Source organism: Lacerta agilis, chromosome 14 (genome assembly GCF_009819535.1).
Source record: "Lacerta agilis isolate rLacAgi1 chromosome 14, rLacAgi1.pri, whole genome shotgun sequence".
NCBI lineage: Eukaryota > Metazoa > Chordata > Lepidosauria > Squamata > Lacertidae > Lacerta > Lacerta agilis.
Genome location: NC_046325.1, coordinates 17,544,284 through 17,569,385, shown reverse-complemented (window position 1 = coordinate 17,569,385; position 25,102 = coordinate 17,544,284). Strand labels below are relative to the sequence as shown.

The window sequence follows — 25,102 nt, the reverse complement described above, 5'->3', positions numbered from 1 at the left end:
CTTCAGTTCTGCTATACAGTGGTATCTTGGTTCTCAAATGCCTTGGTTCTCAAACGCCAAAAAACCCGGAAGTAAGTGTTCCGGTTTCCAAATGTTTTTCAGAAGCCGAACATCCGATGCGGCTGTTGGCTGTTGTTTCTGGGGCGCTTGCACCTATCAGAAGCTGCGCCTTGGTTTCTCAACATTTCGGAAGTCAAACAGATTAAGTTTGGCGTTTTTTCTTTTGCTATTTCTTTTGCGTTTTTGTTTTTGTGACTGTGTGGAACCCAGTTCAGCTACTGATTGATTGTGTGACTGTGGAAATGGAGAAAAGCCCCCCGCCCAAACAATGACTATCATTTAATTTTTAATTTTTATCATCTACAATATTGTCTTATTTATTTTATAGTACAGTACATTGATTATTGCTTTCATTTTATGGATCAATTGTCTTGTTAGATAGTAAAATTATATGTTAAATTGCTGTTTTAGGGGTTGTTTTTAAAAGTCTGGAACGGATTAATCTGTTTTGCATTACTTTCTATGGGAAAGTGCGCCTTGGTTCTGGAACGCTTTGGTTTTGGAACGGACTTCCGGAACGGATTAAGTTTGAGAATCAAGGTACCACTGTAAAGGCAATTCTGCTATAAACTGTACACAGTTGGTGGCCGTCACTACATCTTGTGGGAGTGAGTTCCATAGTTTTAACTGCATTGTGTGGGGAAGCAGTACTTTACCCTGACTCTTCCAATAGGCCATGTGTATGACTTGACTCAGCTTCCTTCAAAATACTGTAAAGACAGCTTTGCTGTGTTACCCTCTTGCTCATCCCGCCTCAGATGGCACCTCTGATCCTGTAGGTGTGGTGTAAATTGCTTTCCTTTTGTTTTTCAGGGCAGACATACATTACTCTAACAGCAAAGCCTTCCGTAGAAACTAGCTGGGTTTTCAGGTTATTTTACCTGAAACTGAGGTAAGTTACCATAGGCACACTAAGAATAGAGATACCTTATCCTAGCCAACTGAGATCTCCAAACTAAAATCCAGATCTTCCCTGTTTAGGGAAGTTTTTAATCCGTGATATTTGAAATGTATTTAAATATTTGATGGAAGCCGCCCAGAGTGGCTGGGGAGACCCAGCCAGATGGGCGGGGTATAAATAAAAATTATTATTATTATTATTATTATTATTATTATTATTATTATTATTATTATTATCATCTCAATAGGCACCTTCTAGAAAATAAATAAATAAATCTAGGTGACTTACAAGCAGTAGGAAACATACAGCGGTACCTTGGTTTAAGAACAGCTTAGTATATGAACAACTTGGATTAAGAACGCTGCAAATCCAGAAGTAGGTGTTTTGGTTTGTGAACTTTGCCTCGGAAGCAGAACATGTTCCGCTTCCTGTTGAGTGTGTTCCATTTGTAAATTGAGTCCCCCGCTGCTATGGGAAAGCACGCCTTGGTTTAAGAACACTTTGGTTTAAGAATGGACTTCCGGAACGGATTAAGTTCATAAACCAAGGGACCACTGTGCACAATTTTAAACATAACCATAACAACCAGTGAAGCTTACGGTAGTAAAACCCACACCATCCCATGAAAACCAGAAAGCATTGCAGTGGCCATTTAAACCAATCCTGATTCTAAAAAAATGATAATGATATTGTCTGGGAGTAGAATACAGTGGTACCTCTGGTTAAGAACTTAACTCATTCTGGAGGTCCGTTCTTAATTTGAAACCATTCTTAAGCTGAGGTACCACTTTAGCTAATGGGGCCTCCCGATGCTGCCGCTCCGCCACCACACAATTTCTGTTCTCATCCTGAGGTAAAGTTCTTAACCTGAGGTACTATTTCTGGGTTAGCGGAGTCTGTAACCTGAAGTGTCTGTAACCCGAGGTACCACTGTAAAGTCTTGCCTGGCACCAGGTGGCCTCACTGGGGAGAGCATTTTCACGTCCCGACCACAATGGCTCTTCTCGCTACCCTCCAAACCTCTCTTGGAGGAGCATTTGGAAGAGGGCCTCATCCAGAATCCCAGCATACTGCAGCCTCATTGGGGGCCACATACCCTGTTGGAGCCCACCAGGGCTGATGTTTTGCTTGCCATACTCAAGACCCTCAGTGGTGTGGATGCTGTTGGTCCTGGCAGTGTGGCAGTCAGTGTTCTCATGGTGAGCTCGCATGATGTTATAGGAAATAAGATTTCGCGGTCACCAGGCCCCAGTCAGAACTAAGCAGGCATTTAGCTTCCAGCCTATTGTGGCGCTTACTGCCTAGAGAGAGGGGGGGAGAGGTCTTTATGCACCGCTTGTGGGCTTCTCATAGATCCCACCATGAGGACAGAATTCTGGACTAGACGGGCCTTGAGACTGATCCAGCAAAGCTCATCTCATGTTCTTAGGGTAACCATGTGTCCTGCTTTTCAGGGTGCAGTTCTGTATTTGAAGGGCAGTCAGCGGAGAGTGCTCTGCTTGAAGGGCCATGCAATCCCAGATCTGGTTTGAAGAGGAAGAAGCATAAGGACAGAGAGGAGCAGCCTTGAAGTTGACCATCACCCCTGAGAAGACTGAGCCGGAACACAGGTCACGGGGCCAGTCTTCCCCATTATGGTGAGATGTATTTCTATTTAAATTATTTATTTAAAAAATTCTAAATTTGCATCTATGCATATAAGTCAACGTGTACATTTTTCGTGCAGATATTTATCCTAGTTGGTCCTTTTCTCTTGGCGATGATAGATTTCTTCCTTCGTGTGCATAAAGTGGCCAACTTGCTGCTGCTGCCGCTGTCGCCGGGTGAGCTGTGTAGTGCCATTGCTACAAATGGGGAGGCAGGCATTAGTCAGGGGTGGCGGAATGAGGGATAACCAAAGACAGCCTGCACAGGGCCCTCCAAAATCTGCACCTGGGCCTGCCTACCTACTCTGAGAATCTCATGCTTGAACATTAATAACTATAATTACAATTATTTAGAAAGATATGCGAACTGCTTAACCAAGGAGCTTCCTTCCATATTTCTTTATTTAACTTTTTTGAAAACACAAATTAATGATAAAACATAACGAAACAGATGCAGAGAGGGTGAGTATTAACATAAGAGGCTTAAGACAGCTCAATAATTATACTTACCGATAATCTTTACACTTCCTTTCTCCATTAGAATTTCCTCACAGGGCTTTTCTTTGCAGGGTTTTGAGATGAAGTGAGAATCAAAGAGCTTTCTAAGAGGTGTACGTAATAAAATTGTAGGTAAAGCACAACGAAATCCACAAAATTATTTTAAAAATAACCATAAATAAAATGGTTATCATTAAACCACATAAAACAAATATCACCTGCCGGCCTTGATGTCCACCAGCTGTGAAATGGAACCAGTGTTTCCTACTGTAGGATGTGCTTTCTGACTGCAGGGTCGTGTTAGGTTGACGTGTGGGACCCTGGGATAACATGTGGATAGCATAGCTTGGAGGCAGCAGATTTAAAACAGCACACGTGTTGCTGATCTGTGATCATAGTCATCTGCAGCTGTAATAATCAAGACTGGCTGACTGACAACACACAATAGCTATGCTGGAAGGGAGCTTTTGTCTGAGGGTCCTGCCTCCCCACCCCTTCCCACATTCACCAGCAATCATTGGGCACTGCCCTATTTCTTGGGTCCCAAAATATTCCAAGGACCGGCAGCAACAACAACCCTGTTTCTGGGTTTTGTTGAAAACGTGTGTGGGAAATGCCCATGTCTGCACGCAAGGGAGAGGATGTCGACAAGACGGGGTTCCTTTTTCCTACATCACCCAATAAAAATAAACTGGCCTAGATTTCTGACTTGGATTTAATCAAACAAACTGAACAACTAAGGAAAGAGGCAGAGAGAGAGAGAGCGCACAGGGATTATTTCTGCCTTGCAGACAACTTGAAAGTTCATCATATCTTCTTTCGAAATGTCAGCCGCTGCCTTCCTGTCCTGCTGGCGATATCTTTATGTCCCTCACCCACTCTTGTTCCTAGCTTGAAATGGTAGCATTGCAATGGTCAGGTGAGATGCAGAAGCGGTGGGGGTATATCCCCCCTACGCACGCTTTCCCCTCCATCCTGATCCTCCTTGCACTCATTTTTGCCCTGCCTCTTGGTCTGGAGACCTTCGGGGTGACTCCTGTTACGGACAAATAAAAAGAAAACAAAGGGTGCAGAATATCCCAGTAAAAGAAACACACTGCAAACTGGATCACAGCAACAACAACAACAACGGAACAAAAGTGTCAGTGGCACAGAAATACAAAGTCAAGGTTGCAGGTCACCCCAATCTTTGAGCACGGCGAGATTCCAGGGGTTCCAGGCATTTACCCAAGGTCTGTGTTTCCTTTTGGAAATGATGCACAGCAGACTGTGGTATTTTCATGATGCATGGTTTACTTACACATATATACAACCTGAGCCTGCGATGGAGGGGTTCACAGCATTTAGCAACCTGAGACGCTCTTGCTTCTCCCGTAGCCACAGCCTTGGATTCTAGCAGAAATCAGGCATGGCTCTCTCTCTCTCTCTCTCTCTCTCTCTCTCTCTCTCTCACTCTCTCACTCTCTCTCTGCCTTTCCAGCTAGCAGCTTTTCCCTCTAGCTCACATCACAGTAAACTCTGCCCTAAAACTTCAGATTTGTCCCTCTAACTATCTAGAGCTGCAGGAGGGGCCGTACCCACTTGTCATCTTGCACAGAGCCCCTTTCCTTTGTTCTCTTAATGGCCCATCACCCAGACAGTTACCTCATCAGGAAGCTAGCCTGGCTTTATTAGCTTTTAACACTTGCTAGGATTATAAGTGTCTGATACCCACAAATGCATAACCTCAGTTTATGCCTGCTGAAAAAGCATAAATCGCCCCCCCCTTGTTTCCTCCCTCCCACACCTTTATTTAAATGGGACTTTTGAGGGTCTTTATTTTGATCTTTACCCTGATGCTGCTTTAAATTGCTATTTGGTGCTACATGTTTTAGTGCAATCCTATGCACATTTACTTGGGAGTAAGACTCAGTAAAATATGCACAGAATACCCATGTTATTTGGGGGTGGGTTTTTTTAAGATGGTGACCCCCTCCCATATCATATATTGCTTTGTATCATTCTGTTTCAATCTATGTACATACCACTGTGTACCTTTTTTATTCAGAGATGCAGTAGAACAAAAGTAACTCACAGCGACTTACAGTAATAAATAAATTAATAAATAGCATACATTTAAACCAGCATATCTAAATCTAAAACTCACTCATATTTTCAAAGGGCAGGACTAAAACATCCCACCCACTGAAGGAGGGCACAGTTAATTAAAAGCCAAAGGCCTGGCAGAAAAGAAATATTTTTCCTGGTGCTTAATGATATATATGAAATAATTCTTATATCATCAGTTCTCCAAAGGTAGATCCTGATGAAGCCAAAATGGCAGCATCCCCACACACAGGAAGAAGGGACCAGCAGGTCTGGGGAAACCCCAAGGTCTGCAGAAGTCCAAGATGGATCAGTGATCTGATTTGTAAGTTTCCTGTGTTCGTACATTCACCCCTCCCTGTGCCTGCTTGTAATTAAACGCATGCAGGTATGGTTTATCAGGATTCCTTGAGGGTCACTTCCAGTCTGACCCTTGACCCAATGCATATCCTTGCCCTGTTTATCCTCACCTCCTCCTCTGCTGTGCCAAACTATTGATTGTAAGCTCCTCAAGGCAGAGACCTGTGACCCAGAGCCAGTGGAATAAATTTTGCTTCGGGGGGGGGGGGTCAGCAATCACCTCTCCGCTGCCCCATCCCCTGAAAGTCAAGAGATGCTGGGCGAGTTAATTTTGGCCCCAACCAAGTGACAATACAATAAATTTAATGACTAACTATTTGCAGCCTTTCTGCAACATCTAAAATTAGCTGCTGGTGGAAGGTAGCCTCAGTCTCTCTAATAGGGACAGCCACCCATCTATTGTCTTGTTTCTTGAACTCTGGTAATGCCTCTTGCGTGATTGGACACAGAGACTGAGAGGTTTGTTTGTAGAAACTAACTTACTGCACAAAGGAAAAATTCACATCCATTACCCTGCCAGCTTTTGCCCCGCCCCCCCCCCCGCCATGTGGTCCCTGGAAAGTTGCCAAGAAGGGAATGTGGCCCTCAGACTGCAAAAGGCTTCCCACCCTTGCTGCAAAGGGCCATGCATATTAATGATGCCCTATAAACAAGCGGGTGGCGCTGTGGTCTAAACCACTGAGCCTAGGGCTTGCCAGTCAGAAGATTGGCGGTTTGAATCCCCGCGATGGGGTGAGCTCCTGTTGCTCAGTCCCAGCTACTGCCAACCTAGGAGTTCGAAAGCACTTCAAAGTGCAAGTAGATAAATAGGTACCGCTCAGGCGGGAAGGTAAACAGTGTTTCTGTGCGCTGCTCTGGTCCGCCAGAAGCAGCTTAGTTATGCTGGCCACATGACCCGGACGCTGTCTGAGGACAAACGCCGGCTCCCTCAGCCTATAGAGCGAGATGAGCGCCACAAGCCCAGAGTCGTCCGTGACTGCACCTAACGGTCAGGGGTACCTTTACCTTTATAAACAAGCAAACAGTGTGATGCTGCGCACTGTTCACTCCGAAGTAAGCTTTTCAGTGGAGAAGCTTGCGTATCTTCGCAGAAGCTTACAAGAAGCTTGGCCTATCACTCAGCATAAAAAAAACCAAAGTGCTGCACCAACAAGTACAAAATAACCCCTCTGCAGCGCCACAAATCCAACTCAGTAGTGTAACATTGGAAAATGTCAATCACTTCTCCTACCTGGGCAGTTATCTTTCTACAAGGGCCAACACTGATGCCGAAATCCAGAATCGCCTGAGCTCTGCGAGTGCGGCTTTCTCCCGATTGAAGTGCAGAGTGTTTGAGGACCAGGACATTCGCAGGGAAACCAAAATGCTTGTTTACAAAGCTATTGTACTGCCAACATTACTGTATGCTTGTGAAACATGGACCACTTATAAACGCCATCTCCAACTCCTTGAAAGATTCCATCAATGGTGTCTCCGAAAATTTTTACACATCACTTGCGAAGACAGGCGAACTAATACCAGTGTACTGGAAGAAGCAAAGATCACCAGTGTTGAAGCAATGATTCTTCAAAATCAGCTTTGTTGGACTAGTCATGTTGTGCGGATGCCCAATTATCATCTTCCAAAGCAACTACTGTATTCCAAACTTAAAAATGGAAAGCGTAATGCTGGTGGTCAACAAAAGAGGTTTAAAGACTGTCCCAAGGCAAATTTTTAAAAATGTAGTATGAACACCAACAATTGGGAAACACTCGCCTGCGAGCTCTCCAATTGGAGAACAGCCTTTACCAAAGGTGTCATGGGCTTTGAAGACACTCAACTCAGAAGGAAAGGGAGAAACGTGCTAAGAGGAAGGCACGCTTGGCAAATCCACACCATGATCAACTCCTGCCCGGAAACCAATGTCCCCACTGTGGAAGGACGTGTGGATACAGAATTGGCCTCCACAGTCACTTACGGACTCATTGTTAAAACCGTGTTTATGGAAAACAATCTTACTCAGCTACGAGTGATCACCAAAGAATCAAATCAAATTTTATTAAACGGTCACAGACCAAATCGTCCTCTTCAGCTGATCAACGTAGCACACACAAGACAAACACACGAAAAAACAGCAATCGCCAAAGAAGAATAAGCAAGCAAACAGTGTGATGCTGTGCACTGTTCACTCCAAAGCAAGCTTTTCAGTGGAGCTTACTCTCGTGTAATGATGTGTAGGATTACAGCCTTATTCTACTCTGAAGGCTTTACTGAATCTACTCTCTGCATCCCTGTATCAAGCATTTCTTCCATAGGAGAGCAAGAAGAGTTCCTTTGATGTGTGTAAAAATCTGTCGATGGAGGTGCTAATCCAGCCCTGTCATTAGATAGAGGGACAAAAAAAAAGACATCTGAAACTTCACCTAAAACCAGTTACAGGCAAATTTAGATCAACGCAGTAGCTCTGCTTAGATCAGGGTTTATTTTATTTAAAACTTTTATTTATTATGTTTAAATACCACCTTTTTCTCTAAAGAATTTGAGGTGGCATACATGATTCTCCTCTCCCCATTTTATCGTCACAGCAACTCTGTGAGGTAGGATAGGCTGAGACACAGTGACTGGGACTCCAGGGAGCTTCATAGCTGAATGGGGTCTCAAACCCTCGTTTCCCAAGTCCTAGTCCAACGCCCCAATCATTGCACCGCATTAGCTCACCGATGGCAAATTTTAGAGTCAGGCAGTCACCGCTGCAGATTCCATTTGAGGGGGGGGTCCTCTTTTAGAGACCATTTAAGCCACCTATGGCTACATAGCTGCCGTGCATTTAAAGCATATGACTTCCCCTAAAGGATCCTCGGAATTGTCACGGACCTACAATTCCCAGCACCCTTAGCAAACTACAGTTCCCAGTATTCTTTGTGGGGAGCCATGTGCCTTCAGTGTATGCTGTGCATGCGACCTGCGTCTTTGCCATGAAAGGGAGGAAAGTTCCACCTCCTGTCTCGAGATCTTTTCCGTCTCTGAAACAATGAGCCCTCCCGTTAGGTGTTCTGCTACAGTATGTTTGTTTGTTTGTGCGTTCGTGCGTGCGTGTGTGCTCCATCATATTAAAGCTACTGGACTCTCTAGACACGAACCTGGAGACGTTACTGACAACCAAGTCTCAGCAGAGGCCTACCGGTACTTCCCTCGCACACCTGAAATTGCATGGCCTGATCAGAAAGGTATAGACAGATGCCCATCCAGAGAAATGGGGCTACAAAGCACAATTATTATTATTTTGGTAAAACTAAGGTTCTGTGTCCTGCACACAAGAGCAGAGTTACAGGTATGCATTTTTAGGCTGTCAGAGCTCATACTCATTGTTTGGAGGCGGTAGGAAGAGAAAGGAGGGAAATCTATCTCCCTCTCTCTCTGGCCACACCTGATCCCTTTTTAATACAGTGCAAGCCTCTTTGCTCACACACACACACACACACAGAAACATTTACACACCTTCCTCCCAAAATCTCACAATCTCTCAATCGCATACACCCCTCTCTCCTGCAAAACCGCAGTTGCATCCTCTCCCGCACACACACACCGTGTAAAAACCTTGCACAGATAATATATCCCCACCACAGCCACACACCATCAGCAAATGAAAAACTACCTCCTCTAAACCTCGCAGATAAATGACACAATTTCCCTCTTGCTACAGAGGTCCTATCCCTGGTTAACCCCTCCCACCCAGCTGCTGCACCCCTCCCCGCTGACCCCTTCTCCCCCCACCGCACCCCGCCCCCAAATCCCCACCCCTTTCTCCTGCCTGGGGAGGAGGCGCTGCCTTTGTTCCGCCAAGGGTTAACCCGGATTGTGTCTGTCACCCAGTTGCCCGGATGCTGATGTAAGGGGAGAGCTCGAGAGATCCCTTCAGATTGCAGTGAGAGGAGGTGAAGGACCAGAGCAGAAGAGGCTCTCCACCAGCATCTTTCATCCACGGCAACAGCAGCACCAACAGCAGCATCCTTGGCTGGACCAGCTGGATGATGCTGGTACCCGGACTGTAGCATCCTTCATCCTTCTCTCGCCTCCCTTTCCCTCCCTGATGCCGAGAGCATCCCCCTCCCCCTAAATCCTCCAGGATGCCGGCCCCGGTATTGTCCCTATAGGGGGATATCAGGGGGGCCTTGCCTTGCCGTGCCTCTCCCCTCCCCTCCCCACCCCACCCCACCCCAAATCCCCCGTCTCTTATTGTTGCTCAGAAGGGTGACAGACAAAAGCCATGTCCGGTGGCAAAGAGGCAGGTGGGGTCCACCCCTACCAGCCACAACAGAGCCAGCAGCATGCTCAGTATGTGGGGCCCTACCGGCTGGAGAAGACACTGGGGAAAGGGCAGACTGGTGAGTACTTGGCACCCTGCTGCTCCTGGAGGTGGGGTGGGGTAGGAGGGGCAACCCCCCATGCCACAGAAATGGGTGCGATAGGAGAGCCCAGAGCTTCGTGTGTGGACCAGAAGTGTTTGTCCCATTGCAGGATGAGGGTGGGGAAAGAGATCCGAAAAAGGGAAGGCAGATGCATTTCCTGTTGGGGGAAATAAATCGGCCGCAGTGGTGGTGGTGGTGGTGGTTGGCGAAAGCTGAATTCTTTCCTGCCCTGGAGTTGTTTTTGAGGAGAGCAAATGGGGAGTCTTGTTTGGGGCCAATGGTATCTAGGTTTAGTAGGTTGTCAGGAGAAGGGGGCAACACTTTGGGTGTTGAGGCACCTTTCTCCCTCTCTCTCTCTCTCTCTCTCTCTCTCTCTCTCTCTCTCTTACACACTGTTTTATTTGGGAGTGGAGAGTAAATGTTGGAGACTACCAGAAGGGAAAAGGTGTCAAGAAGATGGTTATCTGTTAGAGTTCAGAGGAGTGCATTAATGTTTACCCTGCTGGACTTTATTTGGGGTCCCTGTGCATGGCAGGGAAATAGTTTGCTTTAATTTAAAAAAACAACAACAACAAATAGGGGCAGGTTTTGAAAGGGGTTGTGACCATCCCTGTACTTAGCAGCAAGTGCTGTTGGGGGATAGTTGGGTTCTTAGGATCAGAGTGCTTTTGTGGTAGTTGATAGGTAGGTGTGTTTGTGTGTTTTAACGCACATTAAATGCCCAGATGGAGCTCGGAAAGGGGAACGCAGCGAGGGCGGCGATGGATCGACCATATTTTCTGGATGGGTTAGTTTCAATACCTCTGCCCAGGTGCCTGTGCCCTGGTGGTCGGGGCCTGAAGCAGTTCTGTTTGGGATGAAGCAGTAGCTTAAAAAATAATAATAATGCTGCAATGACCAAGGTTGGTTGGGGAGGGAGGAAAGCAAGAACGGACTGCTTCAGATTTATTTCATACATATTCCCTACCTCCACTCCATCCCCCCCAAAACCTGTCTGGTCGGTGGAGAGATGGGACATAACACCCATCTCTGTCTCTCCCACCCCCCTCCCCATCTCTATTTTGCCAAGACTCTGTATTTATGAGGGGGCAATCTATAGGAGAGGCCTATAGATTTCTCTCTCTCTCTCCCCCCCCCCCCCATATACCAATCTTCTCCTGCTGCAGCACTCTGGATGAATGGAAGAGTGGTGGTGGTTCTTTTTTTTTTTACTCTCTGCAGGGATGCCGATTCGATTGTGCGGTTTAGATTATGGGGCTTGGTTATGAGAGAGATTGCTTGAATAAATGCCTAAAGGCTGGGTAAATATGAAAAACCGTCTCCTTCGGCTTCCTTCTCCTCTTTTTCGGTGACAGTCAGTTGTTGGATGGAAGGTTGAGGATGGGAAGCGGGGAGTGCAGGGTGTGTGTGTGGTGGTGGGGGGGAACCATCCATCTCTCTGCAATGATGCAGGAAAACCCAAACCACAAGGCCTCTCTCTTCTCTCTCTCTCTCTCAATTTGTGTGTGCCTGTGTGTAGAATGAGTATTGTGGCTTGGAAAGGGGGAAGATTACTGCAGTGGCAGAAAAAGACACCGTGACAGGGGGGGAAAGGAGCCGGGCTATGCGTGTGTGTGTGTGTGTGTGTGTGCATGTTTGGGAGGTGTTTTTTTTTAATCGGTTTTTGTTTTAAGGAATCATAACAATAATAAATATCTGGAGCAGGTGGGTGAAAGAGACAGAAGAGGCAGCAGGGGATAAGGGAGGGCGGGATTTTGCTGAATAATCATTTCTGCACCGTGGCGGCAGGCAGTTCACGCAAAGACATTTCAGGAATCGCAGACTGAATGGGTAGGTGGATGGAGCCTTGCTGGGGGTGGATGGGATGAGGCCTGGCTGCATCCCATACCCCAGAAGGAGGGGAGACCAGGAGCAATAGGACAAATGGACGCCTCCTACGGCGGACGAGAGTTTTCTTGCTCTTTTAATTTTGCTTGGGTGATCTTGCCGCCGTATTTCTAGCAATCTTGTTCCCTCTTCTCCGAAGGAGTGTTATTATGGTTATGTGAATCCTCAGTTGGCAGGAGACGGCGGAAGTCCATGCACCACCAGTGACATGCCCAAGGTCATCTAAGGGATGTTGGTGGCAGAGATAGAAATTAAAAAAACTGTGCATATCCCTGTTCCTCCTTGGCTATCCTGTTCAGTTTTGGTTTCCCAGACCTGAAGATGCTGAGTAGCGAAATGATAACAACCATGGCCAACTTAACAGTGTTCTCCCACAGGGCAGGTCACACAACAATTATGCACCAGCAGTGATCAGAGACCTTAAATTCTGCAACTGGAATAATTAGAGCAGGATTGTCTTCAGTCCATAGTCTCAACGATCTGAGATGCCAGTGGGTTGGATCCAGGTTGTTAAACTTTAGTCTCATTGACTAAATGAACGGGACTTAAGTTAGCCAAGATTAACTTGTCCTATTGATTTCAGTGGGGCTGAAGCTGCCTAGATCCATTGCCCTGGAGTGCCTTGGGCAAGTATGGTCAATCATGGCTTACTTACTATTCTTAAGGAGTAGAACTGAGCATTGAAAAATATATAAAAACATATACATATGAACAGACATGGGGTGGAGCCTGGAGGAAAAAGGTCATCACTTTACTGACTCTTTTGCTTTCATTATGCTTCCTACCTTTTAAAAGGCTGTGGGGGACCCACCTCCCATGTATGTTGTCAGGTCTTGGTACACTTACAGTACCACAGAAGAGGTTAAGGATGCCATTTATACAGTATATATTTTCATTCACAGAATTGCAGTTTATAGATACAAAACCAAACTCAAAGAGAGATGTAAACTCTTAACGTGTGGAATATCCACAATTTAGGATTGAAACATGGGGAATCCCCACCCCACCCCACCCCAAGCTCTGATTCAATTTCACAGGGTCACCGGAGGTCTGATAAAATTGCCGGATCCACCCTATGGATTCCCAGTTGACCAGTCTACTGTTCTGCGCTAAACCATGATGCCCTGTGCCAGATTTGCAAATGCTCTTGCCAGCGTTGCTAAGCTCACAAAACGTTGTACTAACCCATATGATCAAACACTCTCTCCATTTACTAGAGACAATGCATATTTTCTGGTGCGAGCCCTTGGTCAATCCCTTGCTTTTTCGGAGGCGGTGTGTTAAAATTTTGTTAGTGCGTGTTGCTTGAGTTACTGTTCATTTTTTCAGATTTGAGCTGCCGAGTTAGATCTAGAAGTTAACGGTGAATGGATGGATTTCTTCCTTATGGTGGAAGACAAGGCTATCAGTGGTCACCAGCGATGATGGCTACACTTTGTCCCCATGGTTTGGAGGCAGTAAGGCTTTTGGGTACCAGTTGCTGAAAACCACAGGAGGGAAGAGTGGTCTTTGTGCTCAGGTCCCACTGGATGAGATGGTTGGACAGTGTTCTCGAAGCTACTAACATGAGTTTGGCCAAACTGCGGGAGGCAGTGAAGGATAGGTGTGCCTGGCGTGCTCTGGTCCATGGGGTCACGAAGAGTCGGACACGACTGAACGACTGAACAACAACAACCCACTTTCCCACTGTGGCATCTGGTTGGCCACTGTGAGAACAGGATGCTGGACTTGATGGGCCATTGGCCTGATCCAGCAGCCTCTTCGTGTGTCCTTATTATGGATGCATCTTGTCTTTAGTGCACAGGTGTGTGTGTGTATATGCACGCACACGAACACGGTGGCACTATCCAGTGACATTTCACTGCCTCCAAAGTATGTTTGGAACTGTTGTGACATATTGCAGGCGATCATGTTTGTCAAACATACTTCCAGCCAAAAGAACAACACCTTTTTTTGGCTTTTAAATAAGCGTCTACCACAAAATACACAGACACAGCATGTAGCAGGGTGAGTGGAGCCTTCAGCAATGTGTCATAGCATGCGTGTGTTGGGGTGGCCAGAACAGGGTTAGCTTTGAGGTGTCTCTATTTTCATCTGGGAAATGTTGGCGGGTATGCTAACAGTCCCTTCCTCCCAGTCATTCCAAAGAGAGAAGACCTTTAACCAAAGAAAAACTCTGTCCCACCACCCAACAATTTTCAAAATAAAAATCGTGAGGGTCAGGAGGCCGCAGTGGGTGCCGAGAGGAGTTGTCTATATATATTCCTATTCCTAGGCATATATTCCTATTCACAAGGAGCTGTCCTTATTGTTGTGTATCCCCGCCCCCCAGGAAATTAATGTCCACATTTTTGCCTTTTTGTGATTTTTTGCCTCTTTGTGATTTGCCTTTTTCAGATTTTGCTAGCATATTTCAGGAATTGTCACATTTGAGTCCCTAGACATTAAATCTCTAGATTGGGTGATTTCTAGTGTGCATGCATAAAAATGCAGGCACATGAACACTAAAGGCTCACGCAGAGAGCACACATAATGCCGTTTCTCACACTGCAGTTCTAAGGTATTTCAAAGTATTGATTGCATAGCGAAGTAGGTTCCCCCCCCCCCCTAGTGTGTCAAGTTTAAACCAAAAGAACCGCCATCCTCCCTGGCTTTGAAATCAGTGAGGGACAGGCCATTGCAGAATAAGTAGGCACACCATACCACTGGCACTGAAAAGAGCTCAGCACTGTGTAATAGTGGATGGATTGGGGCTTCCGAAGTGAGCTTTGATAGGATCATAGAGCCAGGAGGTATCCCAAAGGCCATCTAGTCCAACCCCTGACAATGCATGAAACCTGCTGTTTCAGCATCTCTGTAAGGTGACCACCCAGTCTCTGCCTAAAAACCATTCTAAGAAAGGTATTGACTGTCCCACAGTTAGCACCATTAATGTGTATGCTTTCATTTTCAGTGTATAGATTAAACCTCCCCTCCTTGTAATCTGAATCTGGGTCCTGCCCTGTGTTCTATTGCCTATTTAAAAAATTATTGCATTCATATTGCCTTTTCTCCAAGGTGGCTCTTCCACCCCATTTTATTTTCACAACAACCCTGTGAGGTAGGTTAGGCTGAGAAGGAAGTAACTGACCCGAGGTCACCCAGTTAGCTGCATGGCTGAGTGGGGATTTGAACCCTGGTCTCCCTGGTCTTAGTCCGACACTCTAACCACTACACCACACTGGCTCGGTGTGACGGTCCTTCACGTCTTTGAAGACGGCTGTCCTACCTGCTCTGCGTTGTCCCTTCTCCAGGCTAAACAGACCCGGCTACATTGCCTGTTCCTTATAGGACTTGATCTCCAGGCCTCTGTCTGGACACACTCCAATTTGTTCATATCTTCCTTAGACTGTGGTACCCAGAAATGTACACCACGCAGTGGTGAGGTCTGACCAAAGCCTGGGGTGGCCGTGTGTCCTGCGTTACAGAAGGCCATCCTTTGTTTGAAGAACTGTCAGAGGACAGGCCTCTATTTGAAGGCTTGACTGGTCCAAGGCTGGTTTAAAGAGAAAGAACCGTAAGAAGGGAGAGCAGGGCAGGCCACCAGGTTTCTCCAGCAACCGTTGCTACCTGTTCAGCCGACTAGGCAGGCACACGGTATTGCAGGAATCCTGGAAACTGTAGTTTCCCCCTTCCAGAACTGCAATTCCCAGCACCCTACAATTCCCAGGATTCTTTGGAGGAAGTTACATATGGTGTGCATGTAACCCACAACTCTTCACAGAGACAAGTAGGTTTTTCTCTCTTCCCGCTGCTCAGTCTCATCCACCCCTGCCCATTTTTAATGTCATGTTATTGAGGTATTGTTTTTCTATTTAAGTTGTAGTTATCATTTCTACATTTGCATCTTTGATATGCAAATTGATGTCCTCTTGTGACCTATTTTTTCCCCGGAGGATGCTTTCTATTCTTTTTAAAAAACCATTTATTTTTGCATTTTCTATTTTACATATACAAGTGAAATAAAAACATAAACATATAATACCCTTTGACTCCCCCCCCCCCGCCGCCGCCATTGTGGATCATAATATAACAAGCTTTTCCGCTTTTTTTGGCAGTGCTTACCGGTAAATGCCAACCTTACCACAACAGAACAGAGTAGTACCACACCAGCTGAAAGCAGGAGTGTTGCAAGGATGCCCTTATTTTTGTCTCCCAGAACTTTATTTATTTATTATGCATTTATTGCATTTAAACCACACCTTCCTTCTCCAAAGAGCTCAAGATGGCATGTATGGTTCTCCCTCTCCTGATCCCCACAACAACCCTGTGAGGTAAGGCTAGGCTGAGAGGCAGTTACCGGTCCAAGTTCACCCAGTGAACTTCATAGCTGACTAAGGATTTGAACCCTGGTCTTCCAAGTCCTAGTAAAACACTGTGCTGTGAAACCCTGGTTGCCTGACCCCAGTGGGATATTCCAAGCTCCCTCCCTAAATTTTCATGTTTCTTTCTTTTTTTAAGTTAGACCTTTTACTTACGAAGGTGTAAGGAAAAGCAGGCAGGCAGAATTCTACCCAGTTTTACCCAGAAAGAAGTAAACTTGCTCCAGCCTTCCAGTGTCAGGGCCAAAGAGCCCAAAGGCAAGCGGGGTAAAATGGACAAGCCCATGGCACTTCTTGTTGTTTTTTAATTAAATGTAAATAATGTTCGACATAATCATATCAGGCCACCCATATCTGTACTCTGGATGATCTGCAAGGATTCTTCCGGCTTCTGGCTATGGGTTTTTTGGGGGGGGGGGGCGTTGCAGACATCAAGGTCCTAGAAGGCCACCGTCAGTGGCTGGTGAGCTGCATTTTGCTTGGTGGGCTGCAAATTACGCAGCCCTGCTCTAGGCTAAAGACGAATCTCTTCCTTCAGCCTTCTTGCTTGTGATTTGCTTGGTGGTCTGCTTATTTTGACAGCCGCACCACACCACTATATGACACCAGATCTAGCGACTTAAATAGAGTGCGTGTCTTTTTTATTTTTGTTTTAATTTTCTGACAGGCTGAAAAGATGTTATTTGGGTGTGAGAGGGTTTTTCTTTCTCCCACCCCCCGCCCCATGACTCAGTTTGTATTCTCACAATGTGAAGCTGAGTTTCAAGGTCAGAGAGAGAGAGAGAGAGAGAGTGTGTGTGTACCTTTTGGAAGTTTGTATTTTAAACACACCCACCCTGCCATTGTTGCGAGGCATCCATAGCTTATTTACCAAAAATAGTGTGTATTTTCTGACATTTGCTCCTGGTAAACCACTGTCCCCATTTTGTCTTTGAAGGGGGTACAGTGGTGGTGGTGATTAGGATGCCTTTGCTTTCTTTCAACCTTGTTAGTAAGTGGGACTTAAAAAACAGGAAGCAGTTATGTCCCTTTTACTAATACACTCAAAGAACCAATGGATGGCAAGCTGTTGTAGAGTCAATGAGTGGCGTCCAGCTCAGGTTGCCAACTTTTCCAGCTGGCTCTGCAGCTGTGGGTTTGGCAGGGTATTATATTCATTATATTTTCATCCCTCCCTACTTCGAAGGATCTCAGGGTGGTCTACAAAGTTCTACCTCACTCACACAGCTTTCTTATCCCCACAACCGCCCTTTTGAGGTAGGTGGGGGGGGGGGAGAGACACACAGGATCACCCAGGGAATTTCATCATGGCTGAACATGGAACATGGGATTTCTGAGTTCTAAATCCAGCACGCTGTCCATTGCACCACACCAGCTCTCACGCTGCCACATGCTGTCGCTTTAAGTGGCATAATCCACAGCAGTTAGCAGGGGGTGATATTTTACTTCTGTGATGTCTCCTCAGGCAGTAGAACATGAGCCTCTGAATCTTGGGGTCGAGCCCCATGTTGGGCAAAAAGATTCCTGCATTGCAGGGAGAAGGCCCTTGTGGTCCCTTCCAACTCTATGATTCTACCTCTGCAGGGCCAGCCCCGCCCATGAAGCCGACTGAAGCAGCTGCCTCAGGTGGAAGAATCCTGCAGGGCATCCTCCTTGTGGGCGCCCTGCCCGCCACCACTTGTGCAGTGGCGGCTTCTGGCAAGACCTCTCAGAACTCGTGAGAGCTCACGAGATCTTGCCGGAAGCTGCCGCAGACATGCAACCCTGGTAGTAGTAGTAGTAGTAGTAGTAGTAGTAGTAATAATAATAATAATAATAATAATAATAATAATAATAATAATAATAATTTATTACTTATACCCTGCCCATCTGACTGGGCCTCCCCAGCCACTCTGGGCGACTTCCAAAAGAATATTAAAAACACAATAAAACATCAAACATTAAAAACTTCCCTAAACAGGGGTGCCTTCAGATGTCTTCTAAAAGTCAGATAGTTGTTTATTTCCTTGACATCTGATGGGAGGGCTTTCTGCCGTGCGGGCGCCACTACCGAAAAGGCCCTCTGCTTGGTTCCCTGTAACCTCACTTCTCACAGGGAGGGAACTGCCAGAAGCCCCTTGGAGCTGGACCTAAGTTTCCGGGCTAAATGGTGGGGGTGGAGACGTTCCTTCGGGTATACTGGGCCAAGGCCGTTCTTTAAAGGTCAGCACCAACACTTTGAGGTAGTTGAGGCTATGGTGGCCTGCCAAATGGAGGCCATTATTTGTATACCTTTTTTGCTGGTCAGGCCTGAAGAGGGCACTGAAGCCTAAACCACACATTCCTGGGAGGCTTATCATGCTGTTCTGCTCTCTGGCCCCTGAGGTGCCTGATCCGTATATTCCCTGATATGGACACACACTGCCCCATGGCAGGGCGGCACCTAGGGAAAGCCCTTATGGCAGAGGAGGGGAACCTCTCCTAGCCCAAGGGCTGCATTCTGTTCTGGGCCGCCATGAGAGAGCTGAGGGCCAGTGGTGGGCGGGGCCATAGGCAAAAGTGGGTGGAGCAATCAATGCTGACTTTTGTCACCTTTGTACAGTAAGCTAAGTTTCCAAACACACGGACACACCTGACCCCCACCACCTCCATCCAGGAAAGCAAGAGGCATTGTCAGAGTTCACAGACACATTCCAGCCAGGCAAAAACTCTGGAGGAGGAGGCAAAGTAGGATTGGTGGTGTGTGACCTGGGGAGGGTTTGGCAGGCCTTTGGCACCTGGGCCTGAGGGTCCTCATTCCTGCCATAGGGGCCCACAAGCCCTGGATTCAAGAGGTGTTAACATAGGAGCAAGTCAGGCCATCTAACTCAGTGCTGTCTACACTGACTGGCAGCATCTATCGAAGGTTTCAGGCAGGGGACATTTGCAGCCCTAGCTGGAGATGCCAGGGATTCAACATTAAGCACGTGAAGCCGATTCTCTCTCGCTGAGCTTTGCCCGCTACATATATTCAGCATTCATAGAGGATGCTGCCCAGGCCCCTGAACTTCTTGATACCAGAGAGCAAATTTGGCACAAATAAAGAAAGAACTCAGGAGGTGATGCAGTATGGGCCTAACAATGGGTACCATTGGCTCCCAGAGCCCAGTTAGAATTGCTGGGCAATCGTGTATGTCAGCTGCATTTTGCCTTGTTCACATATAAGGTGGGAGCGAGACCTACATTTTATGCCATAAAGGAGCATCTGAAGGAGCAGAGAAACCTGTTTCCTTTCCAGCCTTACCTCACTTGTTTGGCTCACTTCTGATATTGGGTCTGGCGGGGGGGACGAGACTGTTGTTCAGGGAACAGCTGAAGCTCGGGGTGTTAGACCAGTGTTTTTCAACCACTGTTCCGCGGCACACTAGTGTGCCGCGAGATGTTGCTTGGTGTGCCGTGGGAAAAATTGAAAAATTACTTTATATATAGTCAATATAGGCACAGAGTTAAATTTTTAAACATTTTTTAACATTTTCTAATGGTGGTGTGCCTCGTGATTTTTTTCATGAAACAAGTGTGCCTTTGCCCAAAAAAGGTTGAAAAACACTGTGTTAGACCATCCACTTTGCCTGCAGAAGGGCCACCAAATATTTATGTACAGTGGTGCCTCGCAAGACAAAATTAATTCGTTCCACGAGTGTTGTCGTATAGCGGGAAATTTCGTCTTGCGAAGTGCGGGGATTCTTCGCTGGAGCCTCCCGCGTGCAGGACAAAGTCAACTGCACACGGGATACCAGTTGCTGGGGGATCTGTGGCCAGCGTCTCACGTGCGTCCTTGCACGGGCGCCGGCCAAGCCTGCGGACGGGACGGCCGGTAATTCCGGAGCTTAACTCACACCGCGCCGTGAAGAAGGTTGTCCGCCAGGCTGAATCTGAAGGGTGCGTGAGTAGTTCGGATGAATGAGTGCCTCGTAGATATACCTGCAAACACTTGCGACCTCCTAAGTTGTTCCCTGAAGCAAAGTACCCAAATAAAAGGTGGCCAAAACTGCAGCCAAACAAAAGCGCTAATAAACTGCAAAAAATTAAACTAAGATGAAATGAAGACAGACAACCATGGTTTCTTTTGATGGCTTTGGCTGACCCGCGTGGGCTGTTTCTTCTCTCTGTACCTTGCCACGCAACTTTCTCTCTGAGCTTGTCTGCTCTAAAATCTTCTAAGCTAGCTGACCCTTTACCGCCAAATCTTCCGCGATCTATCCCTTTAGACTATCTAAGCTAGCTGACCCTTTACCGCCATATCTTCCGCGATCTATCCCTTTCTACCTCCTGCACGCTCTTCTACCCAACCAACCCAACCAACCCTCGTTCTAACCTACCCGTTCCTTACTCCATCTAAAACCCGACTATCTTCTTCGACTATTCCTTCGACTATCTTTCTCTTAACTAACTGCCCAACACGGGGAGCCGCAGCCTTTTATTGACAACGAACAGACAACGTCATGATCAATACTTTTACCAATCAGAACACTGTTGCTGCCCTTGAAAAGGGCGGGAAGCAGATTAATTGACCATTAACAAGTTTAAACCTTTGGAGCCAAAAAGTCTAAGCGGAGGGATCTCAGTGGCAAGACGCCTACTGAATCCTGCTTTCACTTTCGCTTTAACTCGGAAGTATACGTTAAATAGTGCACATAATTGACATTTAAACAGGTACAAATAATTGCAGGTGCAAGCGCACCCACGGAGTGTATTCCCACAGCAAAGCACGGTCAGAGGAAGCACGGCTTTACGGGAAAAAACAAAAACCGCAAGACGTTTTCATTTTGCGAGTCGTGGCCATAGGGAAATTCGTCTTGCGAGTCTCCCTTTCGTTAGCGAATGCCTTTTGTCTAGCGAGGCATTTGTCTAGCGAGGTACCACTGTATATGGAATTTATGCTAGCAGCATCTCCAGAAGCACTAGGAATGTCCCCTGCTTCAAACTCTGGAGAGCCTTGGCTAGGGAGCATAGACAATACTGAGCTAGAGGAGGTGGACCAAGGATCCGACTCAAATCCTTTCACTCAGCCTGATGTGTTTGCAGGGAGATCAGATGTTGCTGACAATCTGATGGGCATTTTTATTTGTTTGCGGAGTGGTTAGATGACGCCCCACGCTTTCCAGTCACTCTCCTTATGGCAGAAAGTCTGGTCCTTTTGTGGGGAAGTGGGTTAGTTGGCACAAGACCTCCCAGTCAACTCTTAATTGTGCAGCCTGAATTGGCTGGTAGGTAATTGAATTCCACCCAGGAAGAGTGACAGTCTAGAAGTGCCCTTGGTATAAGGCAGCTTTCTGTGTCCTTATGCTTAAAAGCAGCAGAGTGTGTCAAGGTAAGGCAGGGAAGCATGATGAAATTTTTGCTCCCTTCTTTCCTTTTTGTGTAAGGCATGCAGCCTCCCTCCCTCCTCAATTCCTGCTTGCTTTATGAAGAGGGCAAGCATGTATTTCACATGTATGTGTTTGCCCAGCACACAAAGTTTGGCCCCAAGACGTAAGACCCTGGGCTGAGAGGAGCAGGGAATGGAGGAAGAGTCTTGCCTTACAATGTTTTGTGCACGCTCCTGTTTATTCTGCATGCAGTCCACTCCCAGCGCTGGTTTGCGAAGTGGTGTACACACGGTGTTAGCCACAATGCAAATCTATCCTGTCATTTCTTCTGAAATACTGTATTTGATGCATCCTCCCCCAAAACCCAGCTTCAATCCAAACTGAGCTGCATTTCAAGCAGGTAATGTGCCCAACAGCCTGCATTTCTATCCAGCCCTATTTGCTAGGTGGGAGAGGGGGGGTATTTAAGTGGTTTTCTGGGGCAGGGGCCATTTGAAACTCACCACCAGTCCTCTTGGCTGGCAGTTAAAATTTTGCTTTCTCCAGAATTACCCATGTGATCATTGGCCTTTATCTCAGGGATCTGCTGATCCCAGGTGAGGTGTCTAAAAAGTTCCTACAAGGCCCGTTATTGACTGAACTTGTTGCTGGTGCCAGGCTCAAGCTAAACTGGAGGTACTCCTTGAGCAAGGGACAGGATAAATTCCCCCTCCTCAAATCCACCATATTCCTTCTCCTGCGGGACAGGGCAGTATGGGCAAAAGTGGAGCACGATAATGCAACGTTTTTAAATGGAATCCCCTGTAACGATCACTTGTTTATCTCATATATGCCATCCATTTTACCAAAAGGGACTGCTTTGACACTTGACTTGGAAAAGGGATTTGTCTTGTTTAGAAGGGGAACAAACTGTCCTAACCCAACCTCCTTCAACCGTGCTGACTGGCGTTGATGGCAGTCGTAGGATGCCTCCAGACTGTCAATATTTTGCAGAAGGGATTCAAGCGCCTTCCAAGGAAATTGTTGGCTTTGCATAATTAAAGTGGATTAAAGCACTCTGTCGCCCTAGCACAGGTCCGCTTTTAAAAAGCAGCCAACTTTTTGCAGTTAGGAAAGTGATGGGGAAATGTAGAATGAACAAATGACTAATGGGAAGACATATAAACTCCACACAAGCAAATCAGGACGAATGCTTATTTTTGTATAACAATGTCACCAGTAGATTGGGAGAAATTCTTAGTAAAGACTGGATTATAATCTAATCTCCACATAAACTTTGTGCAAGCAAAGCATTTATTGAATGCTCAATAAATAAATCATCTGGAAGAATACATAGTCCCAAACATCCGAGGGGAGTCAGGTTGGAAAAAGTTGTACTAACCTTATGGGTTAGGCCAAATTATTGTGAGCTAATAATTTTGATGAGCTAATTTGGAAGGCTGGTATAGAGTATCCTTTGTTAAGGCACAATGGTGGGCTAGACCAGATCCTGTTATCCAACAGCTTGTGGACTGATTCCAGTCTGTGAAATAATTTTTTAGCAGTTTTAGTAATCTCATTACATTCAATGCCACTTTCAGACATAAGGTGTATTTTGGAGCTGTAGGATGGGCACTGATCTCGGATAATTTTGGGGCAGGCAGCTGTTTCTAATTCATAGGATTTATTTGAGAACCCCACTCTTCAGAAGTCCTTACAGTGATTCATCCTTTGCAAGGGCAGGGAATAGGCAGGGAATCTGAATTAATTGGGGATCCATTCATTACGTCTGGGAACCTGAGAAATAGTGACGGTATTCAGTCTCTCTTTTGTGTGGTGAAAGGTACCGTTCTATAGTTGCCATCATGTACAGGGCGCGCTGCCAGGCATATTCAAATAGAAAATGAGAAAAACAAAAATATCCCCAACTCCTGCAAAATAAGTATTTAGTAGCATAGTCCAGAGTTTGTGCTGTCTGTTGAATGTTGAGCTGAAATATAACTGTTGAGTAACAAATCTAACTTTCACTCTGGAAAAATAATAAAATATTATTATACTGTACAAAATAGAGAGAGAGAGAGAGAGATATTATGATGATGATGCAAATGCTACCAGTTTTTTTTAACCGGTGATACCAGGAATTGAACCTGGGATGTCCTGTACGTGAAGCGTGGCTCTGCCCCTGAGCTATGCCCCTCTCTCCATGATCCAGGTGGATTCATTACCCCCCCCCTTCCCATCCTTAGAATGTACTCATAGTCAGGGTGCCTGATGGGCAGAGAAAGGTCCAACTCTGTTTCCTGCAAGGGCAAACGGACACTGTATGAGCATCTGCTGAAACCTACTACCCCTTGAGAAAGCGGGGAGTACAGAAAGCAGCATAATGAACACGGTCCCTCCCATGTGAATTGGGAGCATGATGTCTTCCAAAGTATTCTTGAAACACATTGACACCAGAATTTAAGCATTTCCTTGCAAATCATCAGCAACAGATATTGTGACACACTCCCTGCTATCAGGGGAAGCACTGACTTCCTTTGGATAAGATCGCAGAAGAGTTTGGCTGTAATCCTACATGGCATTTGCCTGGAAGTAAGCGTGAGAGGCGTTGTGGTGTAAACCACAGAGCCTAGGGCTTGGCGATCAGAAGGTCGGCGGTTCGAAGCCCCGCGACGGGGTGAGCTCCCGTTGCTCGGTCCCTGCTCCTGCCAACCTAGCAGTTCGGAAGCATGCCCAAAAGTGCAAGTAGATAAATAGGTACCTCTCCGGCAGGAAGGTAAACAGCGTTTCCGTGCGTTGCTCTGGTTCGCCAGAAGCAGCTTAGTCATGCTGGCCACATGACCCGGAAAAACTGTCTGCGGACATCTCGTTCCAGGGATTGTCACGGCTGAGTTCTTTATACTTTTTTGGTCATTATATCCCGTGACTGTTTGTTGTCTTTTTGTTTTTTTTGTTGCGGACAAATGTTGGCTCCCTCGGCCAGTAAAGCGAGATGAGCGCCGCAACTCCAGAGTCGTTCATGACTGGACTTAACTGCCAGGGGTCCTTTATCTTTACCTTTTAAGCCCTGTTGAACACAGTGAGGCTTACTTTCAGGCAGACAGACCTAGGATTGTGGCATAAAGGTCTCTTTCTAATATTTACATTGTTTGCAAATGTGCTGGGAGATCAGAGGTGTAAACAAAGCTCACTGTGTTCAGTAAGTGTGTACAGAAAGTGTGCCTTAGAGCCCTCTGTTACGTCCGTATATACAAGCCTCTAGTCATGGCATTACTCACTCCAAGGTACTAAAAAAGAAAAGAAAAGGTAAGGACCCCTGACAGTTACGTCCAGTCACAAACGACTCAGGGGTTGCATGTTCATCTCGCTCTATAGGCCGAGGGAGCCGGCGTTTGTCCGCAGACAGCTTCCGAGTCATGTGGCCAGCATGACTAAGTCGCTTCTGGCGAACCAGAGCAGTGCAGGAAACGCCGTTTACCTTCCCACCGGAGCGGTACCTATTTATCTACTTGCACTTTGACGAGCTTTTGAACTGCTAGGTGGGCAGGAGCTGGGACCGAACAATGGGAGCTCACCCAGTTGCAGCCCTTAAGCTGCGTATGGTGTATGA

General features: G+C 46.4%; 1 protein-coding gene across 1 annotated transcript in view; it reads left to right on the top strand.

Moving 5' to 3' along the window:
* Nucleotides 1-25,102, top strand: part of BRSK1 (BR serine/threonine kinase 1) — a 54,755-nt gene that overhangs the window by 609 nt on the left and 29,044 nt on the right. The window contains exons 2-3 of the mRNA XM_033169507.1: nt 2,416-2,598; nt 9,403-9,914. Of these exons, the coding sequence (XP_033025398.1) occupies nt 9,797-9,914 (118 nt within the window). The 5' untranslated portion in view covers nt 2,416-2,598; nt 9,403-9,796. The remainder of the gene's footprint in view (nt 1-2,415; nt 2,599-9,402; nt 9,915-25,102) is intronic.